Here is a 17,579-nt window from a genome sequence, read left to right on the forward strand (position 1 = left end):
CGACTATTGTTCCCAGGATTGTGGGCCTGTTAAAATCTAATCACTTTCTATTCAGCTCATCAATCAAGGCCAGAGATTCCGGTCTCATCAACACAAAGGCCAGGGATCTGCAAGCATCCACAGGGAAATGGCTATTAAAGATTAGAAACAGTGTGGTTTGGTGAGGACCACTTAAATAAATCAAGTGCACTGGCTGCACAGAGGGAAGAAAAGGGCCGTTTTCATTTTTTTTCTTTTTTCAGGGTCAGCAGAATACTTAGGGTTTGAGAAAAAACATGGGAGAGATAGAGAGGGTGAAAGGAGAAGAGGGGTTTCATTCAGATAGAGAATGGTTTCATTTATGTTTTAGGTCAGCAATATACATTTTAGACACCAGGACAGAGAGGGAGAGAGAGGGAGGAGAGAGAGAGAGAGAGAGAGAGAGAGAGAGAGAGAGAGAGAGAGAGAGAGAGAGAGAGAGAGAGAGAGAGAGAGAGAGAGAGAATATAACTTTGAACCCCTTATCATTGCAAATTTCCTACAGTTGAAAGGAAACAGCCTCTAAGAGCCCTCTAGCTCAAACAGTGTGGTGGAGGTTCTGTCTAGGCAGTGTGATTGATCGAATGCCAGCTAAAGATTTTTAATGAAGAGTCCATTAAGGCTTGTAATATCATTAGCTCATGTTAGGACACTACCCCACGTCCCAGCTGAATAATGACGTTGAGCAATGCATCTATTTGACACATCTGACTGTCTAATTAATGGAGTGTTTGAGCTATTGACAAACCCCTGGCCAGGGGAATCCAGCGTAACCTTTCCTGGGGGTGATTACCACCAGAGGTGGCTTGCTGACTCTGAACCTAGAGCTTAGGGTGGTGAATCTTTGCTTTATTTTTTTAATTTATGTAATGCTTTACTAATTACTGTGTATTTACATAGTAATTACTTAATAAATACATGTGTACTTACACATAATTACAATGTTATTATGCATTGTAACAATATACTTAATGTGTAAATCTTTTGCATGATATAAAGTTGTACAGTTTTACCAGAAATAGGTTTAGGTTTTGGTGGTTTAGGGTTAGGTTTAGATTTTAAAAAATGCAAAAATGTACACATTAAGTACATTGTAACTATGCATAATAGTAATTATGTGTAAGTACACATGCATTTACTAAGTTACTACTACATAAATACATAGAGATTACCTTCAGCTCCTGCACTCAAGTGTCTATCCTGGTGCCCAAGAGGCAGCAAGCATGTGTTCGCATGTTACAAGATGCAGCAGTATGACACATTTTGAAATTAACAGGAGTTTGATACCTTGAGCCATGAAAGTTTAGTCTTAAGGCCAAATTTTAGCCAATTACTGAAGATACAATAGATCAAGATAATATGTTATTGCACGGGCAGCTTCAAATCCTGTCCTTAAATGCATTACAAGTAGAATGATCCAATACACATCAACAGAACGGATTGCTCTCACTGCTTCATTGCTGAGAGAGTTGGTGAATATCAATGTGTTCATAAACAGGAAAGGGAGGGCCATTAATAACAGACTATATGAGTCAAGCAGAGGAGATTTTCAGTGAATGATTGCATCAGTGTTTACAAAACTTGCAAGTCACAAAATTCATTATTTTATATTATATATATATATATATATATATATATTATATATATATATATATATATATATATATATATATATATATATAAGTTAAGAAGTTATTCATGTTCGTGAAACTGCTTCTAGGCTGCTGTTGAGTTCTTAAAAAAAAAAAAAGAAAAAAAAAAAAAAAGAATTATCAAAAAAACAAAAACATGGGCTTTAAATAACTCAAAGAGAATTAGGGTCAAGTTTCAATAGGTTTGACCTCAAAACTGCAACTGCAACCACTGAGGCAAACCTCATCACCAGGGCTTTGAGAGATACAAAGATTCAGCGCAATGAAGAAGAAAAAAAAGACTTTATATAACTAGACTAACAAGACTGTCAAGTCCAGTCCTTTTTTTATTCCCTTTTACTTGTTCCTAGTGCATCGGCCGAGATTGACAGGGAGAGATAGCCCTTTGAAGAAGAGCGCTGGCTTGCAGAAGAACTTCACTGTCAGCGTCTGACAGCTCACCGCCCCCTCCATCGCCCGTTCAGAGAGAGAATCCCAGGCAGACTAACCCTGGTGAGGGCAGAGCGCTGACATTATGGTAACGCTCTCTTTATTGACTGTCAAATTTGTTCATCGTCCAGTCTCATATGTTATCTTCCTGACGAAGTGTTTTCTTTAAGGACGAGGAACATCAATCTCTGGACACCACGAGCCAGACTAGACTGCAGCAGCTAGCTTATTAGAGACTGCGATTGTGTTGATGGTGTGGAGAGAACTATAGAGGCAGTTCCTAACAGGGCAGGACAGCTGAGATGTATTCCAATGCGTACTCCATCCAGTGTTACTTGATTTCCGTTTCACTGGATTTTGTAGTGCTAGACATAATGTTTAACAATCTGAAGCACATACACTGTGAAAGCAAACACGTTTATTTTACTGAATTTAACTTAATTTTATTTGAGTCTGCATTAAAGAAGAAAATAAATACAATTCATAATTGTTGCATGCAGACTATAAACATGTATAGAAAAGGCTTATTAATATATTTTCTAAATGTTATTAGATGTCACTCTCTGGTAAGGCAATACATCACAGACATCCTGAATCAGGTACTAGTGAAAGTCTTTATTTCAGACTTGCTTCTGGAAACTCCTCATCTGAACACAATGATGATAAGAAGCCAGGTGCGACTGCTCTGAAGGTCCGGTCCTTCGGGAAGATTTAAACTGAGGTGTGGCGTCCACTTTGTTGAAATCTCCTGGCACAAGGGAATTCCAGGAAATTATTATTTCTTGTTTGGTTGTATATATTATAGTTCAAAATGAAAAAGCTCACATCAGTCACCTGTCATCCCAAATGGCCTATTAATAAGTCAAAATTGACCAAAACCATTCTATCATACTGTCATTGAGCACTAAACATTGCAGCTGTCTTTGTGAAGCAAGAAAAGCATGCCCAGTTAGAGTCAGAGTCAGAGTTAGAGTTAGGGTTAGGGTTAGGGTTAGGATTAGGGTCAGAAATTAAAGTTTCTGTAACTCTGCACTGGGATGTTATGGCTTTCCATCAATGCGTTAATACTGTTTTTTCTTTTCTTTAATATTAATAAAATAAAACCACAGTAAAGACTCCAAGCTGCTTTTCCAGTTCCTTCAGTCTCTGCATGGAGCCTGAGTTGCTAGAGAGGTCACGCAGGCATTGATTTCTCAGCATTCTCCTGTTACCCAGCACTGTGATGATGCCTAATCACCAGCACGGCTACTTTCAATGATTTCTTTTATTCTATTATGTACACAGCAGTGTGACTGGGCCGCGTGGACCTGCTTTGAAACAGGATTTTAACTGTACCCTCGGAATTGGCCTGAGGGTTTTTCAGCTGCCACACATATACAATTTTAACAGCTCGATTTTTTTTCTATTTTAATTTTGGTTGCATTTTTAACAGAGAAATTGAGGTCATTATTATTCCTTTCCTTTTTTGTCCTGTCGTGACTTTAGTATGTTCCTATGTTTCAGTTCTACGTCATGTTCACCATTTTCAGACCTTGCAAAACAAATACAATGTGTAACCCATACTGATGTTGGGCATCACTCAATTTGTTAGTGACCACTGACAAGCAACCAGACTGTTTTAGCAATTCCATAATCTCCTGTTTGTGATACACGGCAACTTTAGATAAATATTCACGTCTCAGCTGGGCTGATGAAGGAATCGCTCCACCATTTGTTACACTCAATCTGAAGAATTTACATAACTTTAGGTTGTCCAATTTTTCAAGAGGGATATTTGGGCAAACAAATGCCTCTGTCAGGTCAAACTATAATATGTTTTGTGCTTCACGGTTTTCAGTGGACTTTTGGAACATGGAAGTCACCATGTTTTGTTTCTTGGCAAGTAAAGCAGTCGCAGTACTGCTCTGGATTCAGCCTTTCTCTTTCGGTGAATATTTGAATCTAAATGCCTCTCAACAGCCGATTCTGGGTAATGATCTACAGTAACGTTGCTGGACTAGTGAACAGCTTCCCTCCATCGCTGTGTAAAACTGTTGGGTACTGCTTTACACGATCTGCTGCAGAGACATTTTGAGACATCCATTTTCTTGCTATTTAAATTTCCCGCCTAGATTGCATATACTGTAGTCACATGACATAATCACTGCACATTTGCATGGTGAGTGTTACACAAAGGCAAACACAGAACTGTACAGTCTATTTTTTTTTTTTTTGTATAAAATACAAATAATTATGTGTGGCAGAGCAAAGCTCTGCCCTTTTTAAATTGGCAGGGATGGGGTTAATTTCCCCTACCTGCCTGGGTTTATTATGTTCAGGTGGCTGGGGTTGATTAGTTGATTAGGTTAATTAACGATCAATCAGCGCCCAGCCACCTAACATAAAAGGAGTCCTCTGCTTCTCATTTGGGAGGAGAGAGCTGAGGAAGCAGGTTGGTGTTTGTGGTTTTTGTGATTTGTGAATCGTGAATCCAGTGAAGGCATTGCCCAGCCTGGAAATCGTTGTTTTGTTTTTTTGTATTGCTTTATTTGTGTTTAAATCCCTTTATTTTGCCCTTGTGCACTTTATTTTTGTGTTTATTTATAATAAAATTGTTATTTTTTTTGAACTGCAGTCTGTCTCTGGGCCTCTATCCACTCGCCAGCCTGCCACATTATGATATAATGTATTTTTGTTTCTTAAGAAGACTGAAAAAAATCACGGTATTGGGCTAATTTCATGACTTCCTCGCAGTATATAAAGGGAGAGAAACAAACGCCATGGACTTAAACCCTTCTTGCCGGCTGCAAAAGGGCAGCCCCCCCCCCCCCCCCCCCATTATACACATTTACCTTGACCTGCCTTTTTTCTAAAATGCAAAACACCTAATTAAAAAGGAAAGTTTCTGAAATGTAAAGTCATACTGTGCAAAATTTGAGACAAGACAAGTTTTTAAATTAGCCCTAAAACTGAAATAAATGAATGCGTAAACTGAGCCTGATTCATACACTTTATCCTGCACAGACTGACGCCTCTGACATAGGACTAGGGACGGATCTTTCCCAGGAGGTAGAGGGTGTGGGCATTTGATATTGTACATTAGCAGGAAGCTGCTTGCGTGAGAGACTCAGACCAGGTGTGCTGTAATCAAGAAAGGAATGCCTAGCCGTCATAAAATAAAAATGAACCGAAAGCAAGTTTCTGTGCGCCTCTCTTCCTGGTTGTGTGGGCCTGGCCGCCCACATGCAGTTTTTGTAAAATGTCCCAAAATGTCATCCTTGCGCTGGTCCCAATTCTGCTGGGCGCCCTATGCTATAGTACAATTTACATATAGGTTAATCCGGACCTGATTGCATGTTATATCAGATATGAATGTATCTTTTTTTTTTCAAAAATCATCTATGGGTCATAACACAGAACCCTTTTAAGATTACATATTATTATTATTATTATTATTATTATTATTAGTCAATGAGAAAAATATATTTATCATAGTGTACAGTGTAAAATATGAAGTTTTTGTTTGTAGATTACAGAGTGAATTGAACTATCAGAAAAACAGGACGGCTATAGTAAGCAGTTGCTATTGAGCTGGAATATGAAATAACAGCTTGGTATCATTGAAAAAGAAATAATGTGTAGCACGCAATGAAACACAAACAAACAGCAACCGCAAAAAAAAGACAGTGTCACATTTACTCCTTCTCAATCCTCAAGATGCCTAATTGTTGAGCTAATGATGTGATGCCTAATAGAAATGTTTACAGTTGCGGTTTGCAAACGCTACCTCAGTAATTAACAGCATATCAGCTCGTTAAATGGAAGAAGTGCAAACAGGAGCTGCAGTTGGAAAATGAGTTGCTATGATTAGGAGTAATATCTTGTGCATGAGTCAGTGATGGGCCTAAGAGCACAATCAGACAGGGTGTACCCTAGATTAACCCTAACCTTTCCTTGCTTCCTTTATTTCTTCACCCAATTAAAGGGTACTTGTTTTACCAGGCAAAAGAACAGCAAGGTAAAAAACCACTAAAGGATGTTAAATCAATGGAATAAACACTGGCCCAGCAGGGTATTACTGCTCTATCAATTTCTGTGTGGATTTGGCAAGGTAAACCGTGAGAAGAGTTCACATTGATGCATGAGAATGTTAAACTGTTTTCACTTGAAGTAACGTTAACCCTGATCACATAACAATTAAATCAATGATAACACTAGGCTTTCAATTATTCTCAGAGGCATTGCGATCACTGCAGTTGTGAATGCAGCTCAAAGAAGGAAGTCAACCGTACTTAACAAGTGTCAAGTGTGAGCTATTCCACTGCAGAACTGTCAATCGTTTTTGAATGATTTATAATATTTTAGCCACTTTTATCTGAACCTCTTGCTTTGATACAGCAGGAAAAAAGAATTAAAATCTACACGGCCTGTCTGCATAGGAACTGTACAGAAATCTCCTTTCAGGGTTATTAGAAAGAAACACAAACAAACAAAAAAATGATCTAATGTGGCTCAACCCCCTGCAACGGGAAAAGATCACAGGCATCCTTTTTAATCAACACTTTTTACTCCAATGTGAAATTGGTTTAATCATGGTGCTGTATAGCAAAGCCTGGTGATAGGATAGTGAGAGCATGTTACAGCTTACACTTTTAGATGGCTGGGAGCGTGAGGAGTCATATTTATTTTAAAACAAACACAGTAGAAAAATGTATGATGGGATTTCATAGAAAGTGCATAGAATAAATCCACAGTGACTAGGTGTATATATAGATAGCACCATTTTTTTCTTCACAGAAATCTATTTTATAGGTTGCTGAATTTATCAATCACCTGCAAGATTTCATTTCTCAGTCATTTATGTGATTTTCTATTAAAGCAGTGGTGGTACAGTACAGAGAGCTTCAATCAATCTTAGCTTTTGAAAGAAAGAAGAAAAGAAAGCAAGACAGAAAGAAATTATTTTATTAAAGAGGTGTGTTTTATATTTTTGTGTTGAAATTGTTTCTCTACAAAACTCACTGCATGCACAGTTGGTTTTGTATGTTTTCTTCTTAAAATCATTTGCAGCTAGTTTGTTTAAATTGAAACAAAGTATAAATCTACAAAAAGCCCTGACATTGTGGTTGTCAGTCAGCACACTGTTTAACTGAGAGAGAGGGGGAGAGAAAGAGAGGGAAAAGGAGGGGAGAGCGAGAAAGCGAGACGGAGAGGGAGAGAGGGATTGGGAGAGAAAGACAGAGAGAGGGAGAGTCAGATACAATGTATTCTGACACTATCATTCTCTCCTATAATATACTCAGAAGCAGCTGTAACTGCCACATTCACAGTGTCAGTATTAACAGCCGTTCCCTCCCGTTATTTCTCTTTCTTTAACATTTCCTTATCAGCCTCTAGCAGTCACAGACCCACACCCGAAAAGGACTTATTTTTCTTTTCCTCCTGCCATTAACAATGTAATCTGTGCTGGCTGTCACTGTACAGCATAAACAAGCAAGGCAGCCATGCACCCAGACCTATTCCAGCACCCTGCGTGCATGAGAGCTGGCTAGAGATGTATTACAAGGCACAGGAACATCTGATAAAATGACATTACACTATGTAACACAATTTTTGTTCCTGGGTAGTAAGTGTTATTTCCTAATTGATTATGCCTCAAAAGTATAGAAAATGGCTATTATTCCCCACAAACTTTGTAAATAAAGTATAATCGTAAATCTCGAAAAACTACTCACTTCTAAATCTTTTGTAGCCATTTTTGTATTACTTTAGTATACATTTTTTTTCTGACTTTATGTGAACGAAAAGACACACATTTGCCCGTTTTCCCATTGGAAATAGTGATATTTTGAAATATCACTGTCCTGGTCACAAAAGCAAAGTTTGTGGGGAACAATAGCCATTTTCTATGCTTTTGAGGCATAAGCAATTAGGAAATAACACTTACTACCCAGGAACAAAAAAAAAAATTGTTACACGGTGTTATCTCAGAGTAATCCCCAGCCCTCATGCATGGCAGGTCACTGCTAAAACAGCATTGAAATGGTGTACTGTATGGACAGCCGGTGAGGAGACAAGGGTGTGTGCCCTACCCGGAGGAAGGTGAGGTCTCGGTTGCGGTCAATGCTGGTGATCTCCAGGTTGCCCATGACGACCTCACAGTTCTCGTAGTACTTGCGCAGGGTGCGATACTGCTGCTCCAGGTCTGAGAGAGTGCTCAGCTTATTCTCCGTCCCGGCACATACTGCAAAGAAAACACACAGGGATCAGTCGCTCAGCACCTTTCTGAACTAGCTATGGCGCTTTTGACTTTACTAAAGGGTTAGAAAGAAGACTCCTATTGAGCTTGATTAGCCACAGTGTATAGGCAACAATCTCAGGGGTGTCTTATTAAACTCATAGTAGAACAAGGAATGGATCAAACTGCTATGCAACAGGAATCTTATTTCCATCCCTGTACTATAATACTAAGTTTAGTCAAACAAACTTCAGAAAAACTGCCTTTTACAGTGTTATTCAGATCTTGATGTTACAGTTATACTAATAACAAGTAAGGACCAGTGCAGGATTGTCATTTGATTGCAAACAATGTTTCGTAGCAGGTGCATTATAATTATTATTATTATTATGATAATAATAATAATAATAATAATAATAATAATAATAATAATAATAATACATTTGACACCCCAGTCCTTCCAAGATTAAAAAATACATAAAAAAACCTCCAGCAATTGATTCTGTTTTCTAATTCAGATACAGTGCACAACTTCCGTGGACTGACGAGTTTCCAATGAATGAGTTGACTTCTTCCAAAACCCTTGCACCAGGGTGTTAATGCAAATTTACAGGACACTATGGCCAGCAATGTGCGCTGTACCTGGGTTATAGGGGAATGTAAGGATTTCCCTTCCTGCCTTCGACAATCCAGTAACTTTCACTGAAGTCATGGCAATGAATTAACAACCTGTTACGGAAAGTGACTGTCATTTGCCTCTTCAATCAGTAAAGCTCTGCACATGATCTGTAGATCCACTTGCATCTCCAGCCTCCCCTCTTCATCTACACCAGCTCTGGTAGCATCAAGTCCTGATCGAGCCCCAGGCAAGAGAACAGACAAGCCCTTTAGCTCTGGCTCCCGCACCAGACTTGACAAGTAATTAAAACAAACCATTTCCACTCATCAAACACCTCCCCTACAAAGTCGCTCGCCATCTGCTACTTCAGCTGGCATGGCCTGACGTTAACTAAGGACTGGAGTAAAAGCATGCTTGTTTAACACAGGGAGAGCTTCATATGAACAAAAATACAGCACTTCTTCACCTCTGATTAGAAGATAAGACACAAGCTTTAACTAACTGCTGCTTTCCTGGATTTTCTTTTCTGCCCTAGCTTTTTTCTTTTCGTCCCTGTGTAAAAACTCAAGAGGCATCAGAGGATGCAAAGACAAATTAGAGCATGTACAAACAATTCCTCTAATCCATTATTAAATTACAAGAAGCAGTGAGCATGCAAACACATTTAAAAAGTGCCGAGTGTGATCAAGGATAGATGTCCCATTCCTCAATAACTGTTAGCAGACATTAGGAGCTCAGGGTTTTAGAAAGTGCAACGCACGGTAATACGCATTTATTAATCCCCTGGGGGCCATTTGGTAGGATTATGGAAGAGTTGTGGAGAACACAGCCCTGTGAGCTACAATTTTTATTTTGCCACCTCTGATGAATATTAGTGGGAGTTGGGGAAGAACCATCTCCTTTTAAGACACAAAATGAACAGGAGCACTTCGAAAACAAATACCTGAGGCCCACTGCAATTTATTTAAAACACATTTCAAATTAAAACATTCATCAATGACTGGAGTGGTAAACTTTCAAGATGGCACTTAATACAACATGAATATTATGTCTTGATAGCAATATTGCACAATGGAGAGTGCTGTAAGATGAGAAAGCACACTGTAAGTTGTGCCAATGAGACCCTGGGAAGCAAGTAGTTTGATAACATCATGAAAGCAAAAATATCTATTTTCTTTCCATTCTCTTTATGTAATTCTCAGCACATTGTGGTTTAAAATTCCTTATTGTATGTGAACATATTTTCCATTCTGTACAATACCATTCATATATTAAAAGAAGCTGCTCAACAGAAATAATGGGAAGTGTTATTTACACAATGTAGCTACATTACATTGGGTTTAAAAGAATGGGAATAGAGCTAACTCTGTACTTGTGCAATAAAAAGAGCAACAAGATGAAGCTACAATGAAAGACACATTCATTGTCAATGAAACACAATGCAACAGTTGTGTGGTACTGTGCAACACAAGTATAGGCACAACTGCAAACATTGCTGGTTTCTCAAATGCACCAAACAAGTTTTATGTTTCTAAGTTTATAAGTTCATATCAAAACTATCAGCATTAATGCAACATCACATTTTAGCTTTAAAGAGTAAGTTAGCAATGGTTCTGTATGATTGTAAGTGCCATCATGTGGACTGGTATTGTACAAAAGAAAATGGGACGATGAAATGGAGCAGGCTCTTTAATCTAAATAGACCCTGTGCGGATGTACCCTTTATTACATTCATCAACGGTCAAAGAGAGTCTGGCAACTGGAACCGAAGAGCTGCTCCGGCGCTCAGGTCAAAGCATCTCCACACAGAGGGCATTGCACATTTTAGAAACGTTATCACAGTATTAGAACATTAGCAAATCAAAGAGGATAGAAGAAAAAAAAGACTTTCGCTTTTAGAATGTATTACTATACATGTTTGAAAGGTATATTGATTGGGATATTGATTCATTACATGGTTAGGTAGTTGGATGAATTCTTCAGATAATTGATTAATTTGGTTGATAGTTTACAAGTCATCTGCACATTTCCAGTTCTGCATCTCTTTCTATGAGTGGCCAGCAATCTTAATAAAGGACTCTGAAGGCGTGTCCAGTGTGCACAGTGATTTTAAGGGCACTGGGTTAGTTTTGCGCTGCTTTTATGAGATAACAACTGAAGCAGTTTGAGGCAATGCAGATTACAACAAGATTCTAGGACTACCACCCTGGTTCTTAAAGGGCCTCTACCTGACTCAAGTGTGTTACTGCATTTCTGCATACAGTTGAAGCAGTGTGTCCAATACTATTGATACCCTCCTATCTGTTCAATGCTACAGTTAGTGTAACTGAAAACTAAAAGCACTGATCATTACAAACTGGATATATAAAAAACCACTGGAGTGCCTCTGCTGTCCGGTGCAGAATGTGATTGATTGATTTGTTTTAACTAATATGTAACAGTTGGAGGGCTAAAGGCTTCTTAGGTCTCTTCAATCATGACAAATTTGCTTCTGCTGTTCCATTTTCCTTTTTGCATTTAGTATTAGGTGCTTTTTTTTAACTCTGCCTTATTCTTATGTCACCATAGAATACGCTTAAGATAAATGGTAAATATGTTACATAAATTAATAGAGTCTGGTGCAGCGCACCATTGTTCAATAAGACACAGGAGCTCTGCCTGTCCTCACTCGTGACAACCCTCCCCTCCCTGTTTATTCACTGTGCTCCATACGGAACGCGCTCCCCATATGTCGCCATATTATGCTAAGATGGCTCTGTACATTAATATTCATTTTTGGTTTACCACCCTCTGTTTTACCGACCCTTTTGCCTTCTGCAGAAATAGAAGGAGACAGAGAGAGAGAGCGAGAGAGAGAGAGAGAGAGAGAGAGAGAGAGAGAGAGAGAGAGAGAGAGAGAGAGAGAGAGAGAGAGAGAGAGAGAGAATGCATGTCCCAATCAAATCGACAACATCTTGCCCCTTAATGAGCAGCAGATTCAATTAGTAGTTATAGGCGGAGTCACGGTCTGCAAAATGAAGCTAGCCCTCCAGGCGGCCACGAACAAGCTGTCCCCTCAGCTCTGACACGGAGACCTGCCGTCCTGCACAAGCCTCGAGCTAAAGAGGGTCTAAATATCTTAGCAGGCTGCCTGCTTACAAACAGAAGTTGCTGCCCTTGAAAAAAGGCAACAAGTAAATAAAACTAAAAAAAACATGAATGGTACAGTACATATCATATAATAATATACAGACGCAGAAAAAGATTATGCGTTGGAAATAGTTTGTCAGATGTGAAGCGATGTATTTAATCTCTATGTGTAACATATAGAATCAGGACGGCAGCTGCACAGCCATGGTACACAATGCTATAGCAGAGCTAAAGGCACTTACTGAAAGCAGACTGTGTGGGACAACTACACTCAGACCAGCATCATTTGACCTTGAAGGTTCAATTTTATAAGTCAAAGGAAGTGTTTTAAAAGAAACCCAGTTCTTCACAGGAAACTGAATCAGAAACTGGAAAGATACTAAAAAGGAATGGCATTAACTTACAACACTGCTAGCCCTCTCTCTCTCTCTCTCTCTCTCTCTCTCTCTCTCTCTCTCTCTCTCTCTCTCTCTCTCTCTCTCTCTCTCTCTGTCTCATTGCAGCAGCTCTTCTGTCAAAGGAACCTTTATAAAGGTTTGCCATAGTAAAAACATGGCAAAGTATAATAAAGCATTGCTAACATGTGGTACAGCATTGTAAAGACCTGAGATGTATTTTAAAGCATTTAAAAAAAAAAAAAAAACATGATGGACCATGGTATAACCTTGGGAAAATAATTGAAAATATTCAATATTGCTGTGCAAATTCACTGTGGTAAATTTTCATAAGAAACCAATTGATATTGTTATGAAATAAATCAAGCCAACTTCATTTTGGCGATCTGTCACCACATACAGTATACAGCAAGACAGGTACACACACACACACACACACACACAAAGACACAAACACACACACACACACACACACACACACACACACACACACACACACACACACACACACACACACACACACACACACACACACACACACACACACACACACACACACACACACACACACACACACACACACACTCACACTCAAAGACACTCACACACACACAAAGACACACACACACTCACACTCAAAGACACTCACACACACACGCACACACACACACAGTTGAACCCACTTATTCAGGCCATGCACACTATTAATACAGCCACAACTCCTCTAAACAGGTCAGGGCATTTCCCCCTCCACAGAGTGTGCAGGTCAGCAGAGATTGAACTCCACACCTCTATCCTCGCTGGACTCCCCCTGTTCATCCTGAACATGCAGAGCCAGGAGCCGTCCACCGTTCTATCCGGCATTATCCAAAGCTGCATAATTGACTTTGTAGCAGCTGAAAGGCCAGCAAGTAGAGTTCTACACTGTGTCAAAGAAAGATTAACCAAGGAGTCATCATTAAGCAAAAATAAGCAAGGTTCAGCTACTAACTGTGAACCAAGAGGTCACATTTATCTATCTGTACACACAAGAACAATTATACATTCAGATGAGCGTTGGAATGAGTGTTGAAATATTTACAAGCATCGCCATCGCCCCAGCCTGCCTGTAAATCATCACAGAGCATGATAAAGTGGGTTCTTTTTGGCTGTCTGTGGAAAGTGTTTCCTTGTCTCCAGTTAAACCATATTAATGGGAGCCCCACTTCAACCTCTTTAGAACTCTGTCGGATCTCCCTGCACTGCACCCCTGTAGTGCAGCAGTACAGGCTGAGGGCATGGTTTACTTAAAGGTGGTTCAGTGATTTTTATTAGGCTTTCTGCAACAGACAAGATGCATGAGCTTCAAAGCACAGGCATGCTCCACCCACTTAACACTGTTCCCTGGGGCACTCCCATTCTCAGTATATACTGTAAAAGCACTTGGGTCTGTCTTGATCTGAAACAGTGCATCAGATATGAACGTGCACAGGACTAGGAAGTAACTTATTGATAGGGCCAGTTAATACTGCAGTTTTACATGATTGGACTAGTGGTACTCATAGTACCTATATTGTACTGCGCTAAAAACATGTGGCCAAAATGCTGAATTAAACTGTAGTTTACTGCAGTAAGTGGGTTTGTATGGGAGTTCTTAAAATATTAACTTCCTAGTAATATACATTCTGCATGCATCAATATGAATAAATAAATAAAACCATAACTAAATTAATTTAATAAGAGCTGGTTAAAAAAAATCTGAATATATAATAAATTATGCAGCGCAACCACATGGCACTCCTGGTGGCTGAGTGTAGTAATTACACTAGAATTCTTATTGAAACAGGAGTGTTGAATTTAAATGAAGCTAATGGGACCTCGGTTTCTGCTGATTTATTCTTATTCAATCCAAAGATTGTATAGTGTAACACTGAACACAAAAGGCTTCTATGAAATTAATAAATACCCACTGGGTGTCTATTGGATGGTTTAATATGCTTGGGGCTTCCAGATACAAGATTGTATAATCTCATACTAAAGTCTTAAAGGAAGGTGCATTCCAAAACAACTTTATGAATCATATAATGTTAACACAGGACCATGTCAGCAGTGTAAAAAATAACTGGGCGTCTTATCTGCAAAAAGTAGCTAGAAAAAGTAGCTTGAAGGAGACGATTAATACGAATATGATTAAGAATTTCAATAACAAAATCGCCTATTTTATTTATTTATTTATCGCTTCATTTTACTCATGCAGTGGCTGTTTAAATGTTTAAATGATACTCCTGTCCTGCTTCACATCAAATATTAAAAATACAAGGCTTTGCAATCCTATCTCACTGTGCGTAACCTCTTCAAAACCAGGTTTATTCAAGCAGAGATAGCTTAAACAAATGTGATACGCTCAAATCAAGCTCCATTTATCCACATGCCACAGATTCACGACAAAATACAACATGAGAAAAATGCAATTTGGCTTCTTGAACATGAAAGAATATGGTTTTAGTTCATTTAAACACAGGAACCGATCTTTCTGAGGGTTTATAACAGAACACATTCCGTTTAAGGAAGAGCAGGAGAAAAAAAGCATTCCTTCGCTAACATTCTGCAATTAGCATTCATTCCGAGTAACATTCAAAGACAGTAACTGCAGCCTGACAAGAGCCAGTGCGCGGAACAAACTACTAGCTAGCACGGCGTGACTACCTGTACGTTTTCAATACTGTGACCTTGTTAATCAAAAAAATAAAATTAAAAAAAAAAAAAGTTCTTAGTTTTTGAGTTTTTGTGTTGTTTTTGTACGGCACACCGTGTTACCTAGTTGCAGAATGTTTTAACAGCAGATTGTTTGTTGTAACTGCAGTAGGAATGTTAAAGGAGAAAATGAAAATAAAACTAAATAACATCCTGGAGGACCTGCTGTACTGAAAAGGCAAAAGCCCCGAGGCCTGGTTAACACAGCAGCAATCTACTCATCTCATCACAAATGGGATCTAAGCTTGCAGCATGAAAGTCCAACACTTTGTCTGTAAAACTGTATTCTTTTTTTTCTCCTCTTTAAGATAAACTGGTTAGAGCAGGTTCCCAAAGCTGACTCCAATGAGAACATTAGCCAGGCATAATTTAAATTATTTTGAATCATTTTTACACTACATTTAAACTGCGAGGCCCATTCACAGAGCAACATTAATAATGCCCCACTTGGTCAAAGTGTTGCACTGAATCCTTCATGCTTAAAATGTGCTGAGTCCCATCTTATGAGGCAATGAATCTTAATCTCATATCCAAATAATCATAATCAATTATACCATTCACTAGCTGTCTAGCTTCCATTGTTTCATTGAATGGATTATTTTATTTTATTTTTTTGTATTATTCAGATAGAATTACTTTGCTCGTTCGCTGAGATGATTCCTCAGCTTCAGCACCATGTCACCAGCTGTTATGTCACAGGTCGCAGGCATTGATGTCAGGACAGACACATACTTCACAATATGAATGCTTCTTTATATTACTTTTCAGCAAGCCGTCATGCAGCTCTGTTTAAATGTAGTGCTCATGAAGTTCACATGACTGCAGTCGTGAGAGGTACCGGCGGGCAGGTGCTTTGAGGGTTATACCTGTGAATTGCTGAGACTGACAGCTGTGTGGAATGATGTGGTGGTTGTGTGATGCAGGGGTTGAAAGGCCACCAGTCTCATTTCACAAGAAACGAGCCACGTTTGAACCCAGCCATTCAGAGAAGCGGAAAGCTAGATGTAAAGCATTTAGCAACCCTCGCCCTAAACCCTAACCTTAAACTTTTAAGAACTTTTTATTTATTATTTTAAAGAGCTTATATTCTTTAAGCAAGTCAAGTTCTTTGGAATCCTATATGAAAAAACAAACATTGTGTTGCATTGCATTTTTGTATTGTAATTTAGGTTAGCAACTGTATTTTCAGTACTGTAGTTCTTGTAAAACACCAGCAAGCTTGAGGCCGAAGCTCGATGTCTCGGTTTAGTATATGCTGCACACACACGGATGTCTTGTTTTATCCAATTATCTGTACAAAGGTAAACATTAAACAACTACTATAGGTATCATTGCCCTGTCATAAATGCACTAGTGTGCATGGCCCTCAGAGCAGAAATAACATTTTCAGATTCATCAGTCCATAAAGCTGTCTGCCAGCCTGTGCTTTCTCCATGTTCTGCACCACATGGACTGCAGGGGTAGACACAACATCTGCACTTTGACACACTGCATCCAGACCTAGATCTGCCTTTTATTCTTTTACGGTGGTAAAAACTTGACACATTTTAGGACAAAACTGCTCCTTTCTTATTCATATCACCTCCCCTGTTGTCACCAAATTGTCTGGCAACCCTTTTATGATAGCAGTTATTATACAAGTGTATTACCCTTTAAAAACAAACACTGGCAGAACCATTATCAGACCACCGTGTTATCAGGAATAGCAATACAATAGATAAACAACAAAAGCAGTAGCCCATTTGTACTGATAAATTCCAAGTGTTAAAATGGAGTCGCTGTGCTCATTGGGTTATCTCATTGGAGCTGCCTGAGTCCTCCTGTTGCCCTTTAGTACAAAACCAACGCATTGCTAGCAACATTAAGGGCTTTTTTGTACTGTTAGCAAGGGTCATTATACATGTATACTGTGTATTGGAAAAGAAAACACAAGCTTTTGATTCTTCATTTTACAAGGTGCTTCTCTGCTGTTGTTTGTATACTGCTTTACAGATGCTGTGACAAATTATTGTAGATTAAGGGTTTAACTGTCATAAATATCATAGCTGTGTAATTAAATATCTCACATGTATTTAATTAGAATCCACCAGGGAATAGTATATGTTGATTTATAAACAATAACATTTACAATAATATTATTCCTTATTCTTGTAATAAATATTATTCCTTATTCTCTTTGTTGGTCTGGAAAAAAGAAGCCTCTCTCTCTCCTTCTCATTCCCCCATTAAGGATTTCCACATTATCATTGGCTTTCCCCTCCCATTGGCTTGCTGTTATGTAGAAGGCATTGCAGTGAATATTAGAACACAGTGCATAGCAGGCTCATTCTTGTGAAATTGATTCATCGACCTTCACTCCCATTTACTACTACCAGACGGGAAGCTCA

The 17,579-nt window shown here is 38.8% G+C and overlaps 1 protein-coding gene across 6 annotated transcripts in view; it reads right to left on the reverse strand.

Moving 5' to 3' along the window:
* LOC121322455 (receptor tyrosine-protein kinase erbB-4-like) overlaps positions 1 to 17,579 on the reverse strand; it is a 277,382-nt gene that overhangs the window by 150,398 nt on the left and 109,405 nt on the right. For all 6 annotated transcript variants that reach the window (XM_041262471.1, XM_041262473.1, XM_041262470.1 and 3 more), the window contains exon 2: positions 8,171 to 8,322. In XM_041262471.1, the coding sequence (XP_041118405.1) occupies positions 8,171 to 8,322 (152 nt within the window). The remainder of the gene's footprint in view (positions 1 to 8,170; positions 8,323 to 17,579) is intronic.

This window comes from Polyodon spathula, chromosome 10 (assembly GCF_017654505.1).
Source record: "Polyodon spathula isolate WHYD16114869_AA chromosome 10, ASM1765450v1, whole genome shotgun sequence".
Lineage (NCBI taxonomy): Eukaryota > Metazoa > Chordata > Actinopteri > Acipenseriformes > Polyodontidae > Polyodon > Polyodon spathula.